The sequence below is a fragment of the Candoia aspera genome, chromosome 3 (assembly GCF_035149785.1).
Source record: "Candoia aspera isolate rCanAsp1 chromosome 3, rCanAsp1.hap2, whole genome shotgun sequence".
Lineage (NCBI taxonomy): Eukaryota > Metazoa > Chordata > Lepidosauria > Squamata > Boidae > Candoia > Candoia aspera.
The window spans coordinates 114445240-114469482 of record NC_086155.1 but is presented as its reverse complement, the minus strand read 5'-3'; the positions used below and the strand labels follow the sequence as shown (position 1 = coordinate 114469482).

The 24243-nt window shown below is 36.9% G+C and overlaps 1 protein-coding gene across 1 annotated transcript in view; it reads right to left on the bottom strand.

Annotated features, from left to right (window-relative positions):
* Positions 1-5509: 5509 nt before the first annotated feature.
* The window catches only part of NRG2 (neuregulin 2), a 163475-nt gene continuing 144741 nt past the window's right edge, over positions 5510-24243 (bottom strand). Inside the window, exons 9-13 of the mRNA XM_063299925.1 lie at positions 21890-21992; positions 17875-17998; positions 13368-13495; positions 11860-12084; positions 5510-6455 (exon numbers count right to left, since the gene is read on the bottom strand). Of these exons, the coding sequence (XP_063155995.1) occupies positions 5813-6455; positions 11860-12084; positions 13368-13495; positions 17875-17998; positions 21890-21992 (1223 nt within the window). The 3' untranslated portion in view covers positions 5510-5812. The remainder of the gene's footprint in view (positions 6456-11859; positions 12085-13367; positions 13496-17874; positions 17999-21889; positions 21993-24243) is intronic.

Here is a 24243-nt window from a genome sequence, read left to right as displayed (position 1 = left end):
ATCAAATAAGTGAAGGAACAATTAAAGAAATACCACTGTTCATGTATATTATTAGCACCCAGACAAGGAGATGTGGCTGATGCTTTCCAAAAGCACAATTTAGGATTTTGAAGGAGGGTTGAAGTAGTAATAAAGGAGGACTTTAATTATCCTGACCTTTGCTGGAAGAAAAACTGTGCCAAACGTCCTTCCAGGAAATTCCTGACAACTTTCTCCTTCAGTGGTTGCAAGAAGGAACAAGCAAATGAGCTATCCTTGTCTGGATACTAACTAATATGGAAGCCTAAGTAAAAGAAGTGAAGTGCCAGAAATATTGGAGGAAGTGATTGTGAAATGCCAGGATTCTTGATTTTTAAAGGAAACTAAAACAAAAAGTTTAGTGAAAACCTGAAATGAAAAATGAACATGTATAGGAGCTGGAAAGATGGACAGGTCAGCATCTCCCATTATAATGTGAGAAAACTCAAATTAGATGAGATTGGGAAAGGATGCTTCCAAAAGGGCTTCTTCAGGTGTGTTCAAATGAGTTAGTGTATCAACTGCACAGTAAAGGCAGCTAATGCTAATAGGTAACAAAACTACTCAACTCTTATTTTGGCTCAGCCATCTCTGAAGAAAGGTGATGTGTTTTATCAAACAATTAGTAACAGCATGATGAAGAACTGAAACCATCTCCATGACCAAATAAATTGTATCCTAGGAACTAAACAATAACCTGCCTGAATCTTTTTGTCTTTGAGAAATCCTGGGGAACAGATGAAACGTAAAAGGACTGGAGGTCTTGCTTCAAAAAGGGGGAAAGGAGGATCCAGAAAACTACAGGCTAGTCAGTCCATACCAATACTGGGAAAACTATAGAGCACATACTAAAGACTCAGTCTGTAGGAATCTTGAAAACACGATAGTAATTATGAAAAGTCCGGATGGATTTGTTACAAACAGACTAATCTACAGACTATTCTCCTCAGTCCTCTGTCACTTAATCCAATTTCTCTCTCTCTCTCTCTGTCTCTCAAAAAAAGGGAAAACTTTGACAATTCATATGACGCTGGAGATTTAAACTCAATAAAAATAACTAGGTATTCCCTGCCCATGTTTCTGTTAAATTCTGTCTTCAATTCTACTCATTCATCCTGCTCTTTCAGAATTGCCTTCTCCAAATAGAATTCTCCTTTCTTTCTGAAGAAGTCTGAACTAAAATCAGAATTAAATAGTTGTATCTTCGTTACTTATTAGCATTTTGCTCTCTTAAGTGAGCAAGTGGCATACAGCTCCTCTACTAGAACCCTACTTTTAATTGTTCTGAGTTTATTAAAATCCATTTTAAAATCCAGTACACTTCTTATATTACACAGTCATGGGCTATTTCCCTTAAAATAGAGTCCCATCATTACATGGTCACTTTCTCTGCAGTATTCCTGCTATTTCATTTCCTCAGCTAAATCTACTGAATTGGTTGATGCCAAAAATAGCTCATTCTCTTGTGCCATCCTCCATCCTCACCAGGAGAAGGCTGTCAGCAAGATAAATCACAGAAAATCATGCCTGGCAGAATTTGTTTCTCAACAGATGTCAGGATAATTAAACTCTCCCTCAATATTACCTCATGTCTCTTTGAATGAGCTCCGGGGCCCCCTCCAACTCTCTTATGAGTTGTGCTCTTTTGTTCTAGAGAAGTATGCAAAACATGAAATGGCAACTGTCACAAAATATGATCTTAAAATCCATATGGAGTAGCTATAGACAGCAGCTTATCTTTATGATGCTGTTAACAAAACATAGTATTTTAAAAAGTGAAAAACGGCTCCTGGCGTCTTCATAAGTGAACATTCCTGCAAATTCCAAGCAGACCATCCATGTGTGCTTAATCATGCTGCTTCATATTCATTTCAGGACAGACTGAGACTGAGTTGAATAATGAAGCCTGTTTGATGGGGTTATCCATTTATTCTAAAACAAATGCACACCTATACAAAAATGTATATTTTTGCATTAGGTTTGAATTGTTTCATCATTAATTTAATTTAATTTAGTTTAGTTTAGTTTAATTTTACTTTGGACACTTCAACGTTTTAGAAAGGGAAAGGAATAGCCAGGTGCTTAACAGAGGTCCTCATAGTGTTGCACCATTTAACCGTTCTGTGGCACGCTACAGCAACCAGCAGTGCCCCAGAAAAGGTTGCCCTGCAAACGACAGAATTCTCCAGGTGTGTGCAGTTTTCTTCCAGACAGTGGGGAGCTGAAGTTCTCTCTATTCCCCACTCCTGCTTTCTAGGTGTGTACTTTTATCTTTAAAGAGCATATGAGAAATAATGCATAGAATGAATTAGTATGTAGCATACCTCTACATAGCTACTCTGTGAAATGAAATAACAATATTCTTAGATGTGTGTATATAAGTAATGAAGGGAGTGGTTCATAAGGAATAAGCAAGTAAATGGGTGAGTAGGAGAAGAGCAAGACAAGTCTGTCTCTATACTGAAGCTACGGCTTACATGTGTGCCATAAAGGAAAAGTTATCACACACCAGAACATCCCAATGGATATTTTGCCCTCTATTCCTTTTATACATTGTGATTCTCACAGATTTTTATTACTCCTGAAAAAAAAAAAATTCTATTCATCCACAGTCACAGGTACCCTACCATGCAATACAACTCTGTAAGTTGATACCAGGAGACAAAGGGAAGGAGAATGTCCATAGGATTCTCTCTTATGCACGCACCCTTGCTGGAGTTGGATGGATGGACGTGAGGGGATGGCATTGAGGGGATGGCATTTAGTCTGTGCCCCCCTTCCCCTTATGGAGTCAATCAGAAGTAAAAAAAAAACACAATTTATGGAAGAAGAACAAGTGAGAGTGTATGATAAAATGGGCTAAGAACTTTGGACATAACGTATTGATGGATCAGTGGGGAAATATGTGGTTAAAAGGATTGAAATTTACATTACAATATGTTACAACTTAAAAGAGAATTTCTATAAGATGATATACCGATGGTATATAACTCCAGAAAAATTGTCTAGAATGTATAAAGGTACTTCAAATTTATGTTGGAAATGTGGACAACATGAAGGGTCATTTTATCATGCCTGGTGGACTTGTAAAAAAGCAAAAAAAAAAAGGGGCGGGTTAAAATACACACAATGATACAAAGAATTTTAAAAATATTCAACTGAAACCAGAAGTGTTTTTGCTGGGATTAATGGATAGACAATTGAAAAAAAGCCATGGAAGACTATTCTTGTATATGATTACTGCTGTGAGACTATTATACACACTCCCTTATGGAGTGAATTTGAAGTAAAAGCACAATTTATTATTTTTATTTCTGTGGTAGAATAGAAATTGTGCCCAGGAGGTGGGGGGAGTAGTCATCAGAACTGGAATATACTCCATAAAAAACCAAAAAACAAAAACTGAAGTCCTTCATTCAAATCTAAATAGCCTCACCTGTCATAAAGTAAGAACACATTCTCTTATAGATCAGTGTCTCATTCAACAGATTGTTGATGTAAACAGAGAATGGAAAAAATTGTGAGATTCACTGTATTGGATCCAGAACTCTTCAGTTTCTCCAACTAATGTATAACCAAGTATCAAAATCTGCAGATTATTTTGTATAGTGAAATACTAAATGAAGAACACTAAAATGATCTCATGAAACTGAATAAAAAACAATAACATTTAAATAAACAACCCAATCATATGCATGTTTATTTAGAAGTCAACCCATTCATCAAGCAGAGTTTACTCACAAGTAAATTTGCATAGGATTGTAACATTAATGAAAGTGCAAATTTATGCTCATGTGGGACAAATATTCTAACATTACATATTTGAACATCACTTATTCAAAGGTAGGCAACCTGGAGTTTTCCAGGGATTTTGGAATGAAATTTCCAAACTTTGGACATGCTGGTTGGGGATTCATAGAGTTGTGGTCTAAAACAACTGGAGGGCATAGAATTATCTACACTTAAAATATTTATTGATGGGTCTGGACTCAATTGGGTTAATCAGATGATAATTTTAGCTTACAAATAATCTGGTGACCGAAGTGAGACTCCTAGTGGTGTGAACAATTTGAGATTGTTCCCATTCTATCTTCTCACCACTAAAGGTAAAATTGATTTTAGAATCATTGTAGCCATTTCTTACTTTTATTTATAATATTAAAAAAGTTCAAGTGTTAAACAGTCAAGAGTTCTAACATCCAGACAATCCAGAGCAAAATTTTACAATCCTTTTTATGACAAAGTAGCAGCTTTTCTACTGGACCTTGTTAGGGGTTAGGAACAAAGGATTTAAAGTACTTTATTGCTAAAAAGTAAATGAATACACTGGCAACTGTATTTTGTCTTTTCAGTTCTAGGTTCTCCATGCATCCAATTTATAGTATCTGAAATGCAAAGGACATGCAAAGTGAAAATAGAAAAATTAAGAGGCAGGCCATAATGTCAAGAAGAGGCTCCACAAGAAACTGAAAAGGAAGAGCCATTTTCTCTGTTTCAGGGAAGTTTTCTTGCCACCTACACCCAGAAAGCTCTTTTAGCTCATCAACCAGGGTACCTGGTGGCTTTATTTTTAAATGGAAAGTTCTTGTGAAATGCTCAAATGTTACATTTACAACCAACTTTACACAATGGAGCACACGACAGCATTTTCTTTGATGTTTCTTTCCATGGGAAGAAGATAGAGGCAGGGTTAGCATGCTGGTGGCACTATCTCAGGAGAAGGAACAAGGAGGGAGGGAGGGAAGGACTGAGGTGGCATACTTCAGAGACATCTGGTTCACTGGAGGCTTTTGAAACCCTTCCTCAACAGTACCTTGTATGTCCTGGATGTTCCATGATGGGGGAATCATGTTTCCTTTATGATCAAACAGTGGTCAGAATTTGGAGGACATTTTTGTTCTGTGCATGCACAGCGGTGGCTTATATCATCACTAAAGAGCTAAAATTTGTCTCCAAACATGGTGTCAAAATAGATTTTAGGAGCAGCCTTACTTGAACTAGTATTATTTAACCACATTAATTTGAAATGTTTGGTTTTGAGGAGGGGGGGTATCTTGTTCACGGATCTGTTGAGGATCAGAGATACATTGGAAAGGCTGTTGATACTGTGTACTTCTGTTTCCTTTCTTCTCCACCCCCCCTTTTTTTTTTGCTTATTGTTTAACATACAATAGAAACCAATTTTCACTTACCAGTATGTAATATTTTCCCTGACAGGGAAAAATATTTATGAAAACATTGAAACATATGTTGTTCATGTCTATGCGCACACGCGCAAGAGGAAAAGGATATGGGAGAGACAGAGAGCACATTACTTTAGCAACACTAGATTATCAATCTCTAGTTATCAAGGAATTTAAAAGGGTGCTGTTCAAATGGAAAAGTGCTGACTGAAATATTCTATAACAAATTGTCCTGAACATAAAGCCTGTGTTTCAAGAATGCTTAAACATAATATTCAGTGTGGACTCTGGCATTCACATACAGCAAAAGGCACCACAATATTTTTTAATGATTTGTAGTCAAAAATTGGCCCATCGTTTAAAATGTTTTTGTTCGTTTCTGTTTTTCTGAGAAGCTGTAAATCAAGATGTTACATATAAATAGATTCCTTACAAAAAGGTCTTTGCCATTAGCTCTTATAAGACATCATTGCTAAAATGAAAATAAAACATTTCATTTGTTATATTTTTGCATTTTTATATATAAAATAAAAATTTGTCTTTTCTGTCGTATTGTCTTCCTCAGTACTGATGCATTCATGGAAGTGGGCATGAGGAAGAGTGTGTAACACCTAAGGTGGTGCAGAATCTTGGCTGGATCTGGTGTGTGTGTGTTGGCTTCCACCCTGTGTGTTGAATCTGCTGAAAGAAGAGGAAGTTCTGTTGTCAGCTGAGCGATACAAATCTGTGTCCGTTGCCTCTGTGTTCCAACTACTTAAGAAAGGGGTGCTCTCGGCGATCAGCTCCTCATCAGATTCACTGTATGAGGCACTACTTACTGAAAAGGAGTCTCTGAGCACTCTGCCTCTGTGAGACAGGTGGCCATTCAGTTTCGATCTCCGCCACCGCCTGCTGCTGCTGCCTGTTCTCTTTGGCTGTTCTAGTGCAGAGATGTACTCATGGGTTGTCTCATATTCATCATCCTCTGTGATGCGGAAGGGACTGGAGGGCAAGCTCCCTGTGCTCTCATCCAGATAGTTCCTTCTTTGGTAGTAAGTAGTCTCATACCTCTGGGTATCCTGACAAGGGGCCTGGTACCTTCTCAGCAATGGCTGTTGCTCCTCCACTTGGAAATTAATGGATGCAGCCGGGGGGAGGGAGACCGCATGAGCAGAATTGGGAGAGGTGATTTCAAAGGTGGGCATGTGGGCTGAAGCCGAGCAGTGGAAGTCAACAGGGGACAGGCGTGCTGGGGTGGTCAAGGCAGACACATACCTAGAAGAAGAAACAATGGCATTGGTATCCAGATTAAATCTTAGAAGTCTCCAAGTCCTTTGCCACAGACGTTTCTATTCCTGCAAACTATTTGATCATGGTGAAATGAAAAGAAAGGGGGTTTTCTCTGAGCCTGAAGTAGGCCCACAGAGTAGAGTATGATTTTTGTGATATGAGAAAGGAAGGAATTTGCTAAGCATTTCTAAAGTTCAGACGTAGGTTTTTCAGTCCAGGATAAGGGCTGGCAAGATTTTGCAAAGAAGCAGAAATACACAGGGTTAAGATAGACATTAGGGTAAGTTAATAAAGTGCCTGACTAATTCATGGAGCCAACTGATAATTTAAATTTGGTATGCGGCAATTAAAAAAAATCTGATACACTGCAGTATCTGAAAATGGGACAGTTTTGCATATCTTTTCAATAGGGGAGCCAGAGTGTAATGTAAAATAGTTAGAAAAGCTTCATACCTCATGGAAAATTGAAACTGGATACTTAAACAGCCCGAGATATTCCCATTACTAGAGGGGAAAAAAAAATCTGAAAACAGTCTTTCTATATAAAAATAGTCAAAAGGTGGCAATTAATTTTTACCCCAGAATAGTGTTGCTGACTTCTGTTGCCCTCTGAAAACAATGAATCACCTTTTGAGTCCAGTACCTCTTATTTCCAAACAGGTGTGCATAGCAGTTGATCCTCAATATGGTTTGTCTTGGGATGAATTAGCTACAATGCTAAATATGCTAGAACATGGGTCCAGAGAAACGGATGCCTCATCTCCTATTCTCAGGGTACAATGAATGTTCACCAGTCTTGGACAAAGTACAGATCTCAAGTTTCATTTTGGAGAGATTCATAACATAAAGTTTTTCCTCTTCTCTTTTTCTGTTTATTCTGTATGCTTATTAATATTTATAAGTAGTGTTGGGAATGCTTTGTGAGCTTAAATGTATACACCATGACCACGATCATGTTAACTTTTTCTTTTTTCCCCCCCTTGTTTTGTTCTCATTGTATTTTGATACGGATCAATGATCATAGATAAGTTATCTATTCTCTCTATCTCCCTCTGGCCTGGAATATTAATATATGTGCTTTTGTTTACTTGGGATGGATACAGCCTATGTAGCTACCTTCTTATCAGTTTTCTAATATTCCTAATTACTTTTATGGCAGTCTTCCTTGTAACATGGAATACCAGTTTTATTAACAGCCATTTTAACCAGTCATAAATATAGCAAGAGCAGGATAGAACACCCCTCCCCCAAAAACAGTAAAATCAAAATTAAAATGCCTGAATCACTAAAGGAAAAGAGAAAGTTACATTAATTTATCTCTAATGCCTGCCTGCTATGAAGAACAAAAGCTTTCATTTGTTATCAGAGTAACCAGGCAGGTGGGGTTAAACATCAATGTCAACCAGGAACTAAAAATAGTAATCCAGATCTGGGCCTCTGCCCTCATGACTCTCAAATCCAGTCTTAAAGCTACATTAGAATCGCATTTGGGGACTTGCAAAATTGCTCTCAAAATTGTTGGTTGTACCGTCCATGCTGAAACACAGTTGGAATAAGGATCCATTTGCACAATGTACAACAACTGCACCATTATTTCCACTTCAAATAGTTTCAGTGCAATAGGGATGTAATACTCACCCTTGGAGTGGAAAAAGCCTAAAATAGCCACAGCATGTATCTGTGCCACTTGTGTTATATCATCCAAATGCACATTTCTCCACCCAGATGAATGTAACATTATCCCTAAGTCATTAGGGATAGGATAATACGTGAGTTGTTTGTTGAAGTAAAAATACAAAATCATTAAAGTAGATTTTTACTTATTTTTAGATTAGGTGACTAATGCCTAGCATTAATTAATTAATTAATTAAGTACATCATCGGACCACTTAAGTATTTTACAAGATTACATGTGCTGATCTTTGACATTCCTTGCCAATGCGTATATGCCATTTGCTCATAAATGAAAGTTGTTTTCATTTAGAGTATATCCTGGTATCAAAGTCAGTGCTAGTATCTATTGCAGACTATACTACACTGAATCTTATAGTTTTACTTCATAATACTATTGAATACTGTTTTGAACATACCATTGTAGCAAATTATGAATTAAACAGATGGAACATTTTTTTTCATGTCAACAGAAATTCAACAGCATTTTACTATATTATTTCATATGCTTTTTATATAAAGAATCAACCTCTAGTGAAAATTATGTCGTGTTCCCTTATAGCCAATCATAATCCCATAGTCTGGAATTGTTCTACTATTGTTGTATTTGGTTTGAGAGTCGTAAGATTGTACCATGTCTTTAGAACAAAGTTTGGCAGCCAAGGACACATTTGTTCTTAGTTATATCACAGGATTGTGGGGTGGGGGGTGGGGTGGATGATGACCTGTGCATCACAGCATTATGATGCAAATGATATGACATGCATACATGTATAAGGGATTGGGGACTATGTACTTCGTGCACTGTGTACCTTAGTACCCAGATACTAAGTTGCATCCTTTGGGTAATGTCATCATTTTATCATCATCATGGCTTTTTATGGACACTCAGCTATATTCCAATATTTGATATTTATCTAAGTATCAAACATTTTGGCTCCTTCTTGCATGGTGAATTATCAAAAAATTATAAAATAACATTGGAAGGACAAAGTTCCACCTGATTTGAAGAACTGGATATTTTTAACAAAGGAGCAAAAAATAGAACTTTTGAGAAATCTGAATTAATTTTCTAGAATTGTTCAGTGTATGATACAAATTTCTGGGCATATTTTTTCTTTTTTGTTTCTTTTTATTTTCCTTTTAATTTTATATTATAAATTGATTCTTCATAATCTTAATTGATGCTTTACCAACATTTGTGCAATATTAAAAAAATAATTTAATGTTTGTATTTTTTGTTTGCATTACTATGTTATTAACATTATTACTGCTTCTTTCTTTAATAGAAAAACATAACAATAATAAAAAGAACCTGAGTTGATTTGGATTCAGGATGAAGAAGTCTGATCCACAATTTCAGGGATTTTTGTTTTCTTTTTTTGACCAATTCAACTCATTTTAATTTTTTTTGCACAAGCATTACCATGCTCTGATTATGTTCTTATACCATGCTGACAGGTAGGGAAGAGGTGGGAGAGAGAGAGAGAAGGAGAGATTGAGGTTCCAATTAGAGAATAGCTTTACTAGAATCTTCTTTTCGTTTTAATGTCTAATCATTTCAGGGAGGGCAATACAAAGAACCTGACAGAAACTATTTCGCTGGTGTCTGTATCTGGTATCAGAAGAAATAGTTTTGTTGCCCAATTCTTTTCTTGGCCAGACTTTGTGGTTTGATTATGTATAAATCAAAATCTGCACTAACTCACTAGAGCCCTACTATATTGAAACTTTTTTGCAATAATATGTGTTTTACTAGAAATGCAGCTGGGCAAGAAAATAATTGGCCAATAAAATTAACCTGCAATGGAGAAAGGCATTCTCAGACTTAATGGTGAGTAGACCTGCATATAAGTAATTTTTAAGGTGAATGAAAAGAATTTGCTAAGCTAAAATAGAAGGGACTGGACTTGGTCATACCCCCTCAATGATTGGATTATGTATTTCAGGAAGATTTAGCATCCACTTAAGCAGTTCTACAAAGGTAAAGATGAGCTTATTATTTTTTATTCTTTATTATATCAATTTATATAACTTCCCATCTCTCAACTGTAACTTTGGGTAGTGCAGATAGGGTTAAAACCAGACAGACAGATATGATAATAAATATAAGTAAAGTAACTGGCCAAAAACAAACTCAGTTCCAATCATAAAAAAGACAAACTTACAGTGATGGGCTCACTTAAAACAAAAGTCTGAGGGAACACCCACGTTTTTAAGGGCTTCCGAAATGCTAATTTATCTGGAATTTTAATGATTATACATCAATCTGTCATTGAGTGAAGCAGGAATGCCTTCTGGTTCCCTTTTAAAAATATATATTAATTATATTTTCTTGCTTGTTTGCTACAGGATTCTTCCTTCTTCCATTGCATTTTTCAAATGTTTTGTTTTGTTATGTGCCAGTGACCTGAGTCACCTGTTGCTGAAAAAAGTTGTATTGAAAAGAACATAATTTAGGATTTTACTTAAAGAAAAGCTTAAGTACTGCAAAGAAGAATAAAATATTATCAACTATGTTAAACAATGAAGTGACACTTTTTGGAAAATGGCCTGAGTGGTCTCACTAAGGAACTGTTTTAGAGCAATGCAAACCATTTTAATATTGGGGCATTTGTTCTTATCAGATATGTCAATGTAGTGTTACAGATCATGTTATGTGGTTGCAGCAGAGATACTGGGGATATGCTTTCTAATTCTACCGCAATAGTTATTTTAAACATTAGTTCTATATAATTCCCAGAATCTGGATGAAGATATTAGATTTCTGCTATACACAGCATCTGAGATAAAATCTTCCTTCAGAAAATAATAATAATTTAGCAACTTTATTTATTTATTTAGCCATCCATTTTCCAAAAGTGATTCTGTGTGGCACACAAGGGTTAAAACCACCACAACAGTTAACAAAAAAACCAAGCAATTTAAGCAGAGCAATTCTAACAATCATTTGGAAACAGATCCTCAAGAGGCTGAGGAAATTAGCTTAACCAGATTTGAACTATGGACTTTCTGATTCATAGTTTGATTTATTTCTTACGTTACATAAGCTTACAACCTGTGCTTATCCATCTTCTCTATTTCTTCTTTCCTTCTTGTTTTATGCTCTATTAGAGACTGGTCACTGTGTGTGGCTTCAGAGTAAAAGCAGTGAAACACTGTTTTAACAGGCCGTTTTAGGAGGAGGAGGTGCTATTACTCTTGAAGATCCATTAAACATGAAACTATGCCATTTACGTCAATTCACAGGGCCACAACTAGGGGGGGCAAGTGGGGCATATGCCTCGAGCGCAGTGCTGGGGGGGCGCAAAATGACAAAATAGTATTTGTATACTGAATGTTTTATTAATTTAATGTATAATAGAATAATAAAACTTGCTAACACTTCCCTCACCCACCCATGGGGGTGGGGGTGCAGAATCCATGTTTGCCCCAGGTGACACAGACCCTAGTTGCGGGCCTGTCGATTCATGTCATTTATATGATTAAGCAAGTACATAAATGACATACTGGTGCAAATGACAGAAACCATTGCAGATGCTGTAAAACTAAGCTTAAAAATCACATAAATGTCACTGCCACATTCAAACTACTTTGGATACAGAGGGGGATTCATGGTGAAAATCTGAACTTATTGCATCCGAAGTCTGCTAAATGGGGGGCTGTTAAATTGAAGTTTCACTGTATAAATGATAATAACAGCAACAGAAAATGAGACCTCTCACTATGTGGTGAGTCTCGAAGGGAATCCACAGAATCTCCGTATTGCATCGTTGGCCTCCTCTGTTCCTCAACGGAGTATGAAGCTGTCCGCCGAGCATGAGCTTCCATACAGGCAGGACTGTTGCACTTGCTGGTTCCCACAGAAGACAACATCATCCCAGACTGACAATCGGAAGTGAGGCTTTCTGTGCGGTCCAAGCTCCAGGTGTGGCTTTCATGTCTGTTAAGTCAAGCCAAATGATAAAGAACTATTCGACAAGGGTAGAAATAGATCTCTCCTAAACTTAGCTAGTTCCTAAAGTGGACCTGTCTTTCCAAGCAAAGTTCCTAAGTCATACTTGTAAGACTTATGAAATGTGAGTGCATAAAATTATAAAGTAATTGCATAGTATTTTTAACCTTATGTTACAATGAAAGGCCAAAATCAACGAAAATGTACATATGCATGATGGCAATCAAAGATGAATTTTATGTAGGTCAAAAATATTGTCCCACTTTCTGGATATGGTGACTACAACTGTCATAGAGTCATAGAATGGGAAAGGACTTTAGGCTATCAAATTCAGCCTCTTTGTCAGTACAGCAATTCATATTACAGCAGGGTTGTTGTTGTTGTTGTTATTTAGATTATAGCTGCCACACTCCAAGACTCTGGGTGGCTTACAACATCCAAAATACCACTGAAAACAATTAAAAGTATAACAACAGAGAGTAACAGAAGATAACAGCCTGGAGAAAAACCACCATACCAATAAAACACAACAGGGACTCCACAGGCACACTACCCTCAGCATTGAGAACTGAGTCTAGTCTTAAGGGCCTTCCAGAATGCCAAGAGAGAGGGAGCCATACATATCTCTGAGGCACACTTCCTGTCCTACAAGATGACATTGTTCATTTGAGGGGACCTGGAGCACACCCACTCTGCCTGTATGTGCTGAGTGGGCAGAATTGATTGGAGACAGCTGGTCCTAGAGATGCCATCCCCAACAGACGGTTATCTAGCCTCTGTTTGAACATACCCCGTGAACTAACAGGCTCCACTGTTTATAACTATCACTCAGGTTCATGTGTTTGGAAGCTTTTATTTAAAAGCTTTATTTAAAACAGTAGTTAATGAATTCTCCACTCTTTCACAAGATATATAGATGTTTAGGACATCTATATATCAAGTTACTTAGAACTAGAATAGTTGCTTATTATATTCTATTATAAAATGAACAACAATGCAGAAAGGTTCATTTAGCAAGGGCCAGTGGTACAGCTAGATGATGTTAGATCTTTCTAAATTTCTTATGGAGACCTTACTCTGGACTTAATGATTTCACAGGAACAGGGATAAATAGAGCTCACCAGTCCCAAGGCCAGCTCAGGCTGTGGCAATTGAGGTTGAGTAGGAGAAAGGAAAGAGGTTTTGGGCATTGCCATTTAAATGGTTCCCTGATTATATCTGTCCAGAAGCAGATAAAAAGAAATCTAAGCAATGAAAAACTCTGTCTGTACCTTTGGCTTGAAGTTGGAGTTCCCGTGGAAGAGGGATGTGATGGTGAACAGGAATGGCTCCCTGAAAAGGTTGTCTCTATTTCTCTTCTTATGACATGCTCAGTAGCAGGAACATTTTTAGACATATACTGGGAAAAAAGTCACAAGTTGATAGTTATTAATTTTGGGATGATAACATTGCTGTATTTATAGGATTGTTATAAATCATAGTAGCTTATGTTCCCATTTTTGGAGGGTAAGAATAAAGTTACTCTATATATATTTGACATTCCTTCTTCACTTTTGGGGCTTCTTGCTCAGGGGTGCTGCTGTGTTTTCTTCTAAACACTAGTGGCCTCAGAACAGTGAGTAGACATTCTCCATTTGGACTGCAGTATAGTAAAATAATAACAAAGCTCAAAATCTCAAATAAGCATTTAAATATTCATGATCAATGCAGGCAACTTGCAGATAATTCTGTGTAATTAGGGTAAAGCCATCCCAAAAAACTAAGGGTGTCTTTAAAGCCTGCCAAAATCTCAGGAAGCAATTTGACTCCACCAACTAGACAGCACCAAAAAAGTGCATTCCAATGCAAATGAAGCGAATACTAATGTATTTAATTTCTTGACTAATTTCTATTCAGCCTTTTCAAGGAAGGTAAAGGTCTTAAACAGCTTGTAATATAAACCAATACAGTTAAATACCTCTACCAAAATCGAAACCCCAAAGGTATGGAATAAAATTGAAATCTGCCATCACTGAAATAATTTATTTATCCAAAGACTTCTAAACACATAAATAACTTGATATTCAACTGAAGACAGAAAGAGCCTTGGCAGGGCTTCTAAATGTCCTCTTGCTGAAATATCATTTGAAAAAGAGAAGGGAAAGAGGAAGATGGGGAAAAGGCCATTAATTAGCCTCTAGACACTAATATCCTTTTTTTTACTTCTACTTGTTACATTCTCATTCTCTGGAAGGAGGAAAACAAGTAAACAGGAGAACAAACAGGAATTTTGTAAGGGAGGTCAAGGGACAAGCATCCTTCCCTTCCCTTCCCTTCTGAGGTTTAATGCTTGTGTACCTTTTAATGTGGTTTTGTCTTATTTTTATTTTTTATTTTCTTTCTGTGTAAAGACGAACTACACCTGCTCAAAGTGCAAGCCTATCTAATTGGAATAGAAAGTGCAGGGGCTTGAGGAGAGTTTCCACAGACCCAGTAAGAAGGTTGGAGGTTTGTACCTCATATAAAGAAAAAATATGTTTTCAAAGAAATTAAGGAATTGGAACACTGAAATCCTGTTTAAAGTGTTGGATACAAATAAAATGAATGAGATACAAAATGATACCATTGTGGGAGCTTATGATAAACCATCTGGGCAGGCATAAGAGAAAGAAGCTTTTCACTGTCAGAAATAGAAATAATGGGATTATCAATTATTCTGACATTTGCTGGGAATCTAATATTGCTCAGAGGTCCTACATACTCTTGTCCTCTCTTGCTGGCAACTTCATTTAACAGAAGATGAAAAAAAGAACAAGGGGATCTGCTGCCCTGGACCTAAACCTCACCACTAGGGAGGAGTTGATTGAAGAAGTATAGGTGACTGGCGTCTTGGGGAAATGTGATCATATTGTCCTTAAATTCATGTTATCCAAATAGAGAAGAACTAACAAAATCCAGAACAGAATACTGGATTCAGAAGAGTGGATGAACTCTAGGGGAAGGTAGATTGGATCCAGTAGCTTGAAATTCTGTCTCTAGGAAGGATGGGAAATCCTACAAAACAAGATACTGAAAACAGAATGGCAAAACATTCTCACAACCAGAAAAAATAGGAGAAATCTCAAGAGGCTATCATGGATAAACAGAGAGCTCTTCAAAATGCTGAAAAGATAAAAGGGAAATGCATGGGAAATGAAAGGAGGTGCACATGACTAAATGAAAGGAGGTGCACAGGACAGAAGAAGAATATTAGGTAGCTTCTAGAAACCATAGGTATTTTGTCAGAAAAGCTAAAAGTCAGAGTAGTCTGAGGCTTGCAAGAGATGCCAAAAACAACAAAAGACAGTTTTTTTGGATATATTAGAAATAAAGGGAAGCCGAAGATGGTTTAGGTCGATTGTGAGGAAGAAGTGGTGAAGCAATAGTAGGGTATGGTGAAAAGGCAGAACTTCTGAACTCCTATTTTGTGTATCAGAAGGAGAATGGAGCCTTAGCAGGAAGAGACAAGGAGAACGTAAGAGAGCCAATTGAACAAATTCAAGTCTCCATGGCCAGATGGATTACATCCAGGGGGTACTGAAATACTCGCAGAGGTAATTACAGAACTGCTACTAGAAGTCTATCAAGATGGTGAGGAGTGTGCTAACTAACTGTTCCCTAGAAGGAACAGTTAAATGATCAGGCTACAGTATGTCTATCCTACAGAAGATACATGGGAGGTATGATGGAGGTATCTGAAGGGTTGTTAGATAGAAGAGGGAGTGGACTTAATCTCTGGGTTCAGAAAGCAGGACCAGAAACCATGGGTTAAAACTACAAGGAAATAGGTTCAGACTAGACATCAGGAGGGACTGCTTGAGTGAACCAGCTGTCAGATAGTGGAACGTTGCCACATAAAGTGCTAAGTTCTTTGTTGGAGGTTTTGAAAGAGGCTGGATGGTCATCTGTTAGAGATACTCTAGTGCAGTGTTTCTCAATCTTCATAACTTGGGTGGACTCCAACTCACAGAATTCTGTGCTGGGGATCCTGTACTGAGTAGGGGGTTAAACTAGAGGATCTCTAGGGTCCCTTACAATCATGATCCTGTGATTCTAAGTAACTTCCTAGAACAGATGCTTTAGGGAAATACAAATGGCCTTGCTCTATTGCATCATTACAGTTATTGCACTTATCACAGTTTAAATGCATTATTCCCTCACTTAATGACCACTCATTCAGCGACCATTCAAACTTATGATGGGGCTGAACAAATGGTACTTATGACTGGTCCTCGTACTTATGATGGTTGCAGTGTTCCCATGGTTACATGATTGTGAGCTGGGTGCTCGGCGCCTAGCTCACAATTACAATGCCACAGCATCCCGCAGTCATGTGATCACTATTTGCAAACTTCTTTGCCCGCTTCCTACAAGCAAAGACAATAGGGAAAGCCAGCAGGAGACTGCAAATGATGGCCACATGACATCACGCTTAACGACGTTGAGGGATTCACTTAACAATGGCAACCAGAATTTCCATTGATAAGAGGCATATTCACGTGATGTCATGCTTTACAACCATGTTGCTTAGTGACAGAAATTCCAGTCCCAATTACCATAGTCACATGAGGACTACCTGTATTCAACAGAAGTCAAAATGTGGCTAGGCTTTTAAGATTATGCTTCAGTGTCTTCCATGGAGTAGATCTCAAGCCAGATGGGCTGGGTTTCCTGACAGCCCTGTGCCTTGTCTTGTGTGTCCTGGAACCTCTAGTTTGCAAATATTATTGCTTCCTTGCTGAAGCAATATAATTACTGCATACCCAGGAAACTCTGAGATCCTAAACATCATTAGAATCCATCAAAAACCAATTCTGGAACAATTCTTATAGCTGGGGGTTTATCCTATATTCTGGTTCAGGCAGAATTCAGTGCCATCCATTCCAAAGCAGTTTTCAAGGAAGAGGAGATCATACAAAAAGAAATGTGGAAAAATGCAGTGGGCAAGTAAGCAGCCATTTATGGAAGAGGGAAAGGCATCACAGATCAATGGTAGTGCCACAAGGACCTGCTATTCCAACACTCTGAAGGGATATGGCTATATGGTAGGCCTGTGCAAATCATATGAAGAGATCCTTTACTCATGAGAGAAGAATCAGTCTGTATCCAATATAGCCACCTGCAGTCTCAGTTGTCATCCCAAAGTCTTTGGGGCATGTCTATAAACGTACAAAAGACATTTCCACCAGGGTATTTGCAGACTATGCTTAGAAGACCTAGGGAAGACCTTAAAGCAGCCACCCCAAGCCTTCAAACTGTGAGACTGATTCACAGCTTCGAAAACTGGAGCAGCACTTTAAAACATGCAGTGATTTGTACGGGTGTCCTATTCAGTATGTTGTAGTCCCTCTGCAGGTAATGTTAACAGCCCAATCCAAGTGCAGCTTCCTCATCTGAGAGACTGCACATTTGTCAGGAGTTGAGATTGATGCCTTTGCTGCTGGCTCATGAAATCCTTTTGCAAAGGTGTTTGTCCCCCACCTCTGATCCTAATGACACTGAGTGGCAGAAGATGGCAAGAGTTGTCTTTGGTAAAGCTAAGGAAGGAAAGTGGGGGGGATGAAGAATGGGGAGGGGAGGGGGAAGAGAAGTGTGGAAGGGAAGGGAAGGGAAGGGAAGGGAAGGGAAGGGAAGGGAAGGGAAGGGAAGGGAGGATTGTAAAGAGAAGATGGAAGGATGGGTCTAAATGAGGGTCCCTTGGTCCTGCCTACTATTCTTTCTCAGGAGGCCCTACTTAGTGAATTAAGAAATGTTACTCACATCAGCCATCTGAATTTCCTCAGGGTCCAGCCGAGGATGGCTAGGGCCGTTCGCTAGATTCCTGTTCTGGTGCGCTGGGCACATGTTTTGCCGCAAATGATTGTGCATCTGATTTCTCTGTTTTCTAAAGAATAAGTACATTGAAAGATTTTACTTATGTTTGTATGTTTTCTTCAGAAAAGGCATTAATTCAGATTGGGACAGTGAACCGGTTTTACTCTGATGGACTATATAATCCTGTCAAGATCTTTATCCTAGACTGAATGGTTTGGCTGGAAAATTGCCTAGTTTTGATGCTTTTCTGCTTTTAGTCTTGATTTCCTAGGTTTGCAGTTTTGGTTTTGACACGGGGAAAGCCTTTGTTCTACACTTTAGCACACATCACTCCTAGTATTCTGGTTAGTACTAATGCATCAATATGTTTGTACAATAAATATATAAAGAAAGAAAAGATATAGAAAGTATAAAGAAGAACAAAGTAACAATAATAACTAAAACAGAAAATGTATGTAAGGTTGGATCTTATTCCAAAAGTTTATAAATAATTATTTTGTATCCATAATAAATTTAGTAATATCAGAATTCTGCTGACCTCTAAAGAAGTTAATTTGTAAGCAGTGCTTTTACTGCTAATAGTCCATAAATTTAGTTCCCGTATGGTTTTCCAATATTGTTCAATATTATTTTAGCAGTTATTAGAAAAAATACCTACATTGCAATCTACAATTTCCAGAAATAGTACATTAATCTTCTAGTAACTCATAGCCTAATTTTAAAAAAATATTGCATAATACAAAATTCCAGAATAATTTTGTATGTACACATGACTAAAAATTACAAAGAAATTCTGTTTAGGTTCTTAACGTTTCCAATATTAAACTTACCATCACAATATATTTTGCTTAGTTAATATAGCATCAAATATACTTGGAAACTGTTCAAAAGAAACTGCATTTTAGCTTGCTGTTAATTTATTAGTATACTTGCTGGTATACTGAAATCATATTTTGTTTGTTTAGAATTATATTCAAATCTTGGCTCTGTTTTTCTTTATGAACACCATTTTTTTTGTTTTGTTTTACTGCAGTCACATTATAAGTATAGTTTACTAATAGTAACATTTAATAAGAGGAGCTGAACTTTGCATTTCAAATTTAGTCATGTTTTACCGGTGTTTCTGCTTAGCTAAAAGTTGAGTTATATTACAGTTCTAAAAATACTGAAACCAAAGAAGATACTCCCTATCCATGTGTATGTTTAGTTCTTCATATAAAATCATGTTAGTGCATAAAGAATGAATTGATGATAAATCAGGTTAAATAGGGTTAAATTGCAACTTTAATGTGAATCTTCCTACTGAAAATAAGTCATTAGGAAATAACTAGCACTTACAACTTTTTGAATTTTGCAGAAAACTTTAAAAGAACCTTTGTGAAACAACAGCAGAATTTCCTTATGTACATAAATTAATGGATGGAACCAAAGTAAATCTGGATTTTTCCACCCTGAGAATAAGATTATGTTGCTACATTTAACATTTGTATGTTAATGGCATGATACTGAACTATAATTGTCTTTACAAATGTCAATGAATTCATAACGTGGGGTGGGTTAGTTTGTCAAATGGATCTTGCAATTACCTGTTGCTGTTTACTGATAGGAGAGGAACTAATTGTTAAACAGTTAAAATCCTTTGGCAGCAAACTGTTACCATTGCTACCATTCCTAACCAAGATCATTGTCATGATGCCAATGTATAATACCATCTTCTGTAAGACTGATTAAATAATTTGTTAACTTCCACAAGAATATTAAAACTGGATGATAAATACTTCCTTCTTATACTTCCACTGAATATTAATACTGTATGGCTAGAAATTGTTCTTTAATTCTCTTAGTACGTAATATTAATAGCCAATCCTTCTGAGCATTTACAGTGTGTCCTAAAGGATCTCTCCTCCTCTCTCTGTTTGTCTCTGACATATTTGTGAAACCGGGAATATCAGCTCTGAAGACTGAGTGTCTCTCTTTAAAGAATGTTTGACCCTATAAAGGCTGTTTCTCAGTGGATGCATCTGCTCTGTGGAACAGTCTCTCTCCAGAGACCGGATTTGCTTCTGTGTTATTTTCCATCTGGAAGTTATTAAAAATGGAGCTCTTCCAGAGGGCTTATGGAGGGTGATGATCTTATTTGTGTAGGACAGTGAGTATGGGATTATTGTTCCAACTGCTGTTTTCTCTTACTTGTTTTTAGTCCAATTTTGATGCATTGTAGGTTTTAATTTATATTAGTAATCTATATTAGTATGATGGATGTATTGTATTTTGCAATGGTTAACTTCCAAGAGTCAATTTAATTGATAGGAGATTGTGTAAGAAAACAAAGCTGCTCTTTCTGATACAGGCTACATGGCAGCCATGTCATTACTTCCAGGGTGAAAAAGAAAGTATAGCTCCAAAGAGCTTTCCCTTCTTAATCTCTGTTCTCTTCCCACATCTTGCCTTCTAGTAGTTTGGTCATGTTAAAGTGGTGCACAATTTAGTTTTATTCAGTTTCTGATTTTTCCAAATACAACTGGCAATTTAATTTCAACAGTGATTTTGAAATACTGCAAGATGACTGTATGCATTTTCATGGGAATTTATTCTAATATAACCTCTTAATGTATTTTTCTTCTTTGCAGCAGTTTTCCTATAAAATACACAGTTTTGTACACATTTTGATTGGTGACTAGCTCTGCAAATTTTGAAGAAGTGTACATGATTTTTCTTCAGAGGGTTTAGTGGATTAGGAAGTTCAGATCACATACTGCACACTTGAATTAAGATGTGAACTGTTTCTTTCTCAGATCGCAGTATCTTTGGGTTAATAAACACTGGAACGATAAACATGACACAAATTGTCTATTGATAGTATAAAGAAAGGCATATTTGTTACGCTTACCAAATCTCATAAACTACAATCATTAATAACATTCGAAGAATGGATTATACATCAAAGATATCACTTTAACATTTTGTAACATTCATATCAGATACAACTGCTTCCTGGAACAGCCTCCCCCCAGAGATATGGATGGCCCTGATCCTGTTGGCCTTCAGGAAAGGGGATGAACACCTGGTTTTTCCCTCCAGGGACTGGGGCCAGGAGATTGATGGAGCTGGGATGGGGTGAATGTGAGTTTTATTATGGCCACAATGCTGTTAAGTGTTCTAACTTTTTTAGTGTACTGTGTCTTTATTCCGTTCACCCCTCAGTTACTTCTGGTTTATGGGCAGCTGTGCAAGTTTGTTTAATAAAATAATCAATTTCTGATCCTCCTGAAAGTCTAGAAAAAGTTGGGATCTGAACTTGGAATTCTCACTGGTATAACATTTCTTTCAAAGACTGTTTGGCAAATCATCTAGAAATGATAATAAAGACAATCTACACATGGTACTGTATTATACTCCTCTTAAACTGAATTACTTCATTGGAACATTTATAAATTACATTGGAGTGACTATAAACAGATAGTTACATTCTTGTGTTTTTATTTAATAATCCAACAATATTTACCAAATATTCTTACCACTGATTTGTGGTCCATATTTCCAAAATACGTATATACATCAGTTCCACATGAAATATGAATTCTTTTTGTTAGCTGTCAAATTTGCTGTTGCAAGATGTTGGAAAACTAAATTTTAATTTTCTTTGATTCTTAAAGCACCCAGCAATAAAAGTTACTTTTAATCTGTTTTAATCACATTTGGCTATATCAACAAGGCTTTTCTTACTAGATTACCATAATCTCTACAAATTTCTTTTTACAAGTATTATTAAATTTAGATGCTACAAGTTTTTGTACTCCTTTTTAAGATGATTTATAAACTACGCCTATGTACTTCCAAATTGTTTCATTTTCCCTTCTCTTTTTCTTCTTTAGTGCTTTCCTTTCCTTAGTTATTTTCTTTTGTATTGTGTTCATTGCATTAAAAATTAATTTTAAAATTAATAAATAAAATCACTCACTTGGTTTTACAGTAAGCTACTACACATACTATTCCCACAACAAGCAATGCAACACAAATCCCAGTAATGGTTAAAACTCTCTTCTGATACAGCTCCTCAGCTTCTGCAAAGGACATAAAAATAGTTGACAATTAAAATTTATCTCAAATTATAACTGCATTCTGAAGATACAACTACAATCTTCCATGGTTGGAACTGGGATCTATCTACTTATTTTCCTGAGACAGAATTTAGAATTCTGTGGCTGTTCCAACATTGATGCTCTTCTTGACTTCTATCCAAATCTTTCCTTTCCCTTCTAATCCCTGTAAAATCAAAACAAGAAAAATCTACTCAGGTTTCTTTCTTTTTTTTTCTGAGCCCTCTCCTGCATGTTTTTTGATAACCCCATATTGGAATATTTTCTAGAACTCCTTAATAGTATTCAGTTGCTGTTTCTTATGTAATTGGCTGAGGTGTTAGAGAAAATTTATGTTGAGCCACAACAAATATACTTGTTGAGGTCCAACTTTGGTTGGTACAGCAACCAAAAGACAATTCCCTCTTTTCTGCCCCCCTCTGAGCCCAGTATCAGAATTTAATGTCCCCTACTTTTGATGCCCCATTCTGTCAGCACTGAGATGTTTCAGAAGTAGAAGCACAATGAGCGGCAATGCTCAGAATACAAGGGAAGAGAATGTACATCACTGCCTCTTTTAACGGCTTTCTTTGCTATTCTAATCCAAGGGGAGAGGGAGTGGGGCCGATGAGAATTCATGGAGCAGCCAATGTAGTAGAAGGGCCTGTAGAATATATACTATTAAAACATGCATCTCTATTATTGCCATGAAGACAAGGGAGGAAAATACATTAGTGGCTCTCCTAGTCAATGAGGTGAGGAAGGAAGCAAGTAGAGCTAAGAGACCTTGGTGAGAAAGAATCCTTTATAATGTCTCATTGTTTATAAAGTTCCTGCCAATTTTCTAGAATACGAAACTCATTGTGATGGAATGTCTAGCAACCCTGGGGAATACAAAGGAAGGACTGTTTCAGGAAACATTCCTTAGTCCAGGAGAGGGGAGAAGCATGAGAAAGAGACACAGAGTAACTCTACCTTAAGTATGCTAGGTATAAGTTGATCTGGATAATTGCTTTGCAGGCTTTCAAGATTCTGTTACATTATTCTACTAGCAATAAAGATCCCAGAATCCAAGTGGTTGTTGTTTCCTGAGTTTGTCAGCCTCAATTAACTCCTTTACTGTTCCTAAGTAACGTGTGGCACTTTTTAAGAACTGGATATTCCAACTATGTACAGTATGGTTTGAAAATAATTTGGAAGAAGTACTTCAGATCCTACACTACTGCAACAATAGCAATTCTTTGTGATTCATTAAAGCAGCCCCTCTTTACATCCAACTGCTCTAGAAGGTAGGCCAGAAAGAAAAATTAGTTTAAAGTAACTAAAGAAGCAAATAAATACAGTGAAAGTTCTAAGTGAGAGCAAATGTTGGAATATATTTGGCTAGTGCTGAAACATCCGTGTTGTTCCTGCTCTGTTTTCAGGCTCACTTCAAACTGCTAATGCTATCTTTTGATGCTATTTGTAGCATGGGACCAGGTTACCTGTGACTGTGTGAACCAGATTTCTGCAATAATGTCATCTCTGGAGGTCCTGCCCCAGATCTCTCTACCATCACAGATGGTAACTGAGAAAGAACTGTTATCATGATGGTTTCCTGGGTATAGAATACTGATTTCAGAGGCTTGCTTGGTGCTAAGGAAAGATACTTTTATTTTCCTAGACTTTTTATTTATCTGTTTTAACTAGTTCAGTGCTACAATTCAATATAAACAACAGGATCTGAATCAAAATGTACAGTGTGAAGTGCTCTTCAGCACATCCAGTTCTAATTGGGTAATTTTACCTATTTAGAAGAGATTTTTCTTTTCCTATATATTTTTCCATTGTTTCTTCAAATCTAGAGGTCACTTGAGGCCTGCTGAAAGTTCTCTAGTATCTTTGGGTGGTGCCATTATGGCTATATAAAGTTCCACACTATGGGTTTGCCATTAATATATATTATGACACAATATAAAACTTCTTGGACAAGGTGCATTTGAAAATCTAAAATCTGACATAGAGATAGCCTTGGTTGCCCTGATGAATGGTCTTTGTTGAGAGACAAAAAGGAGTCTCTCCTTGTTGAATACATATCAGTAGCTTTTAACACCACCATTTTGACCACCATTGATATCATCTTATTAAAATGATTTGGTGGGTTAAGATCAAGAGCTACAATGATATGGTAATTCCAACCATATCCAAATAATTGGTTTCAGAAAACTGCATTCAGAGATTTATGCTTAACTTCCCA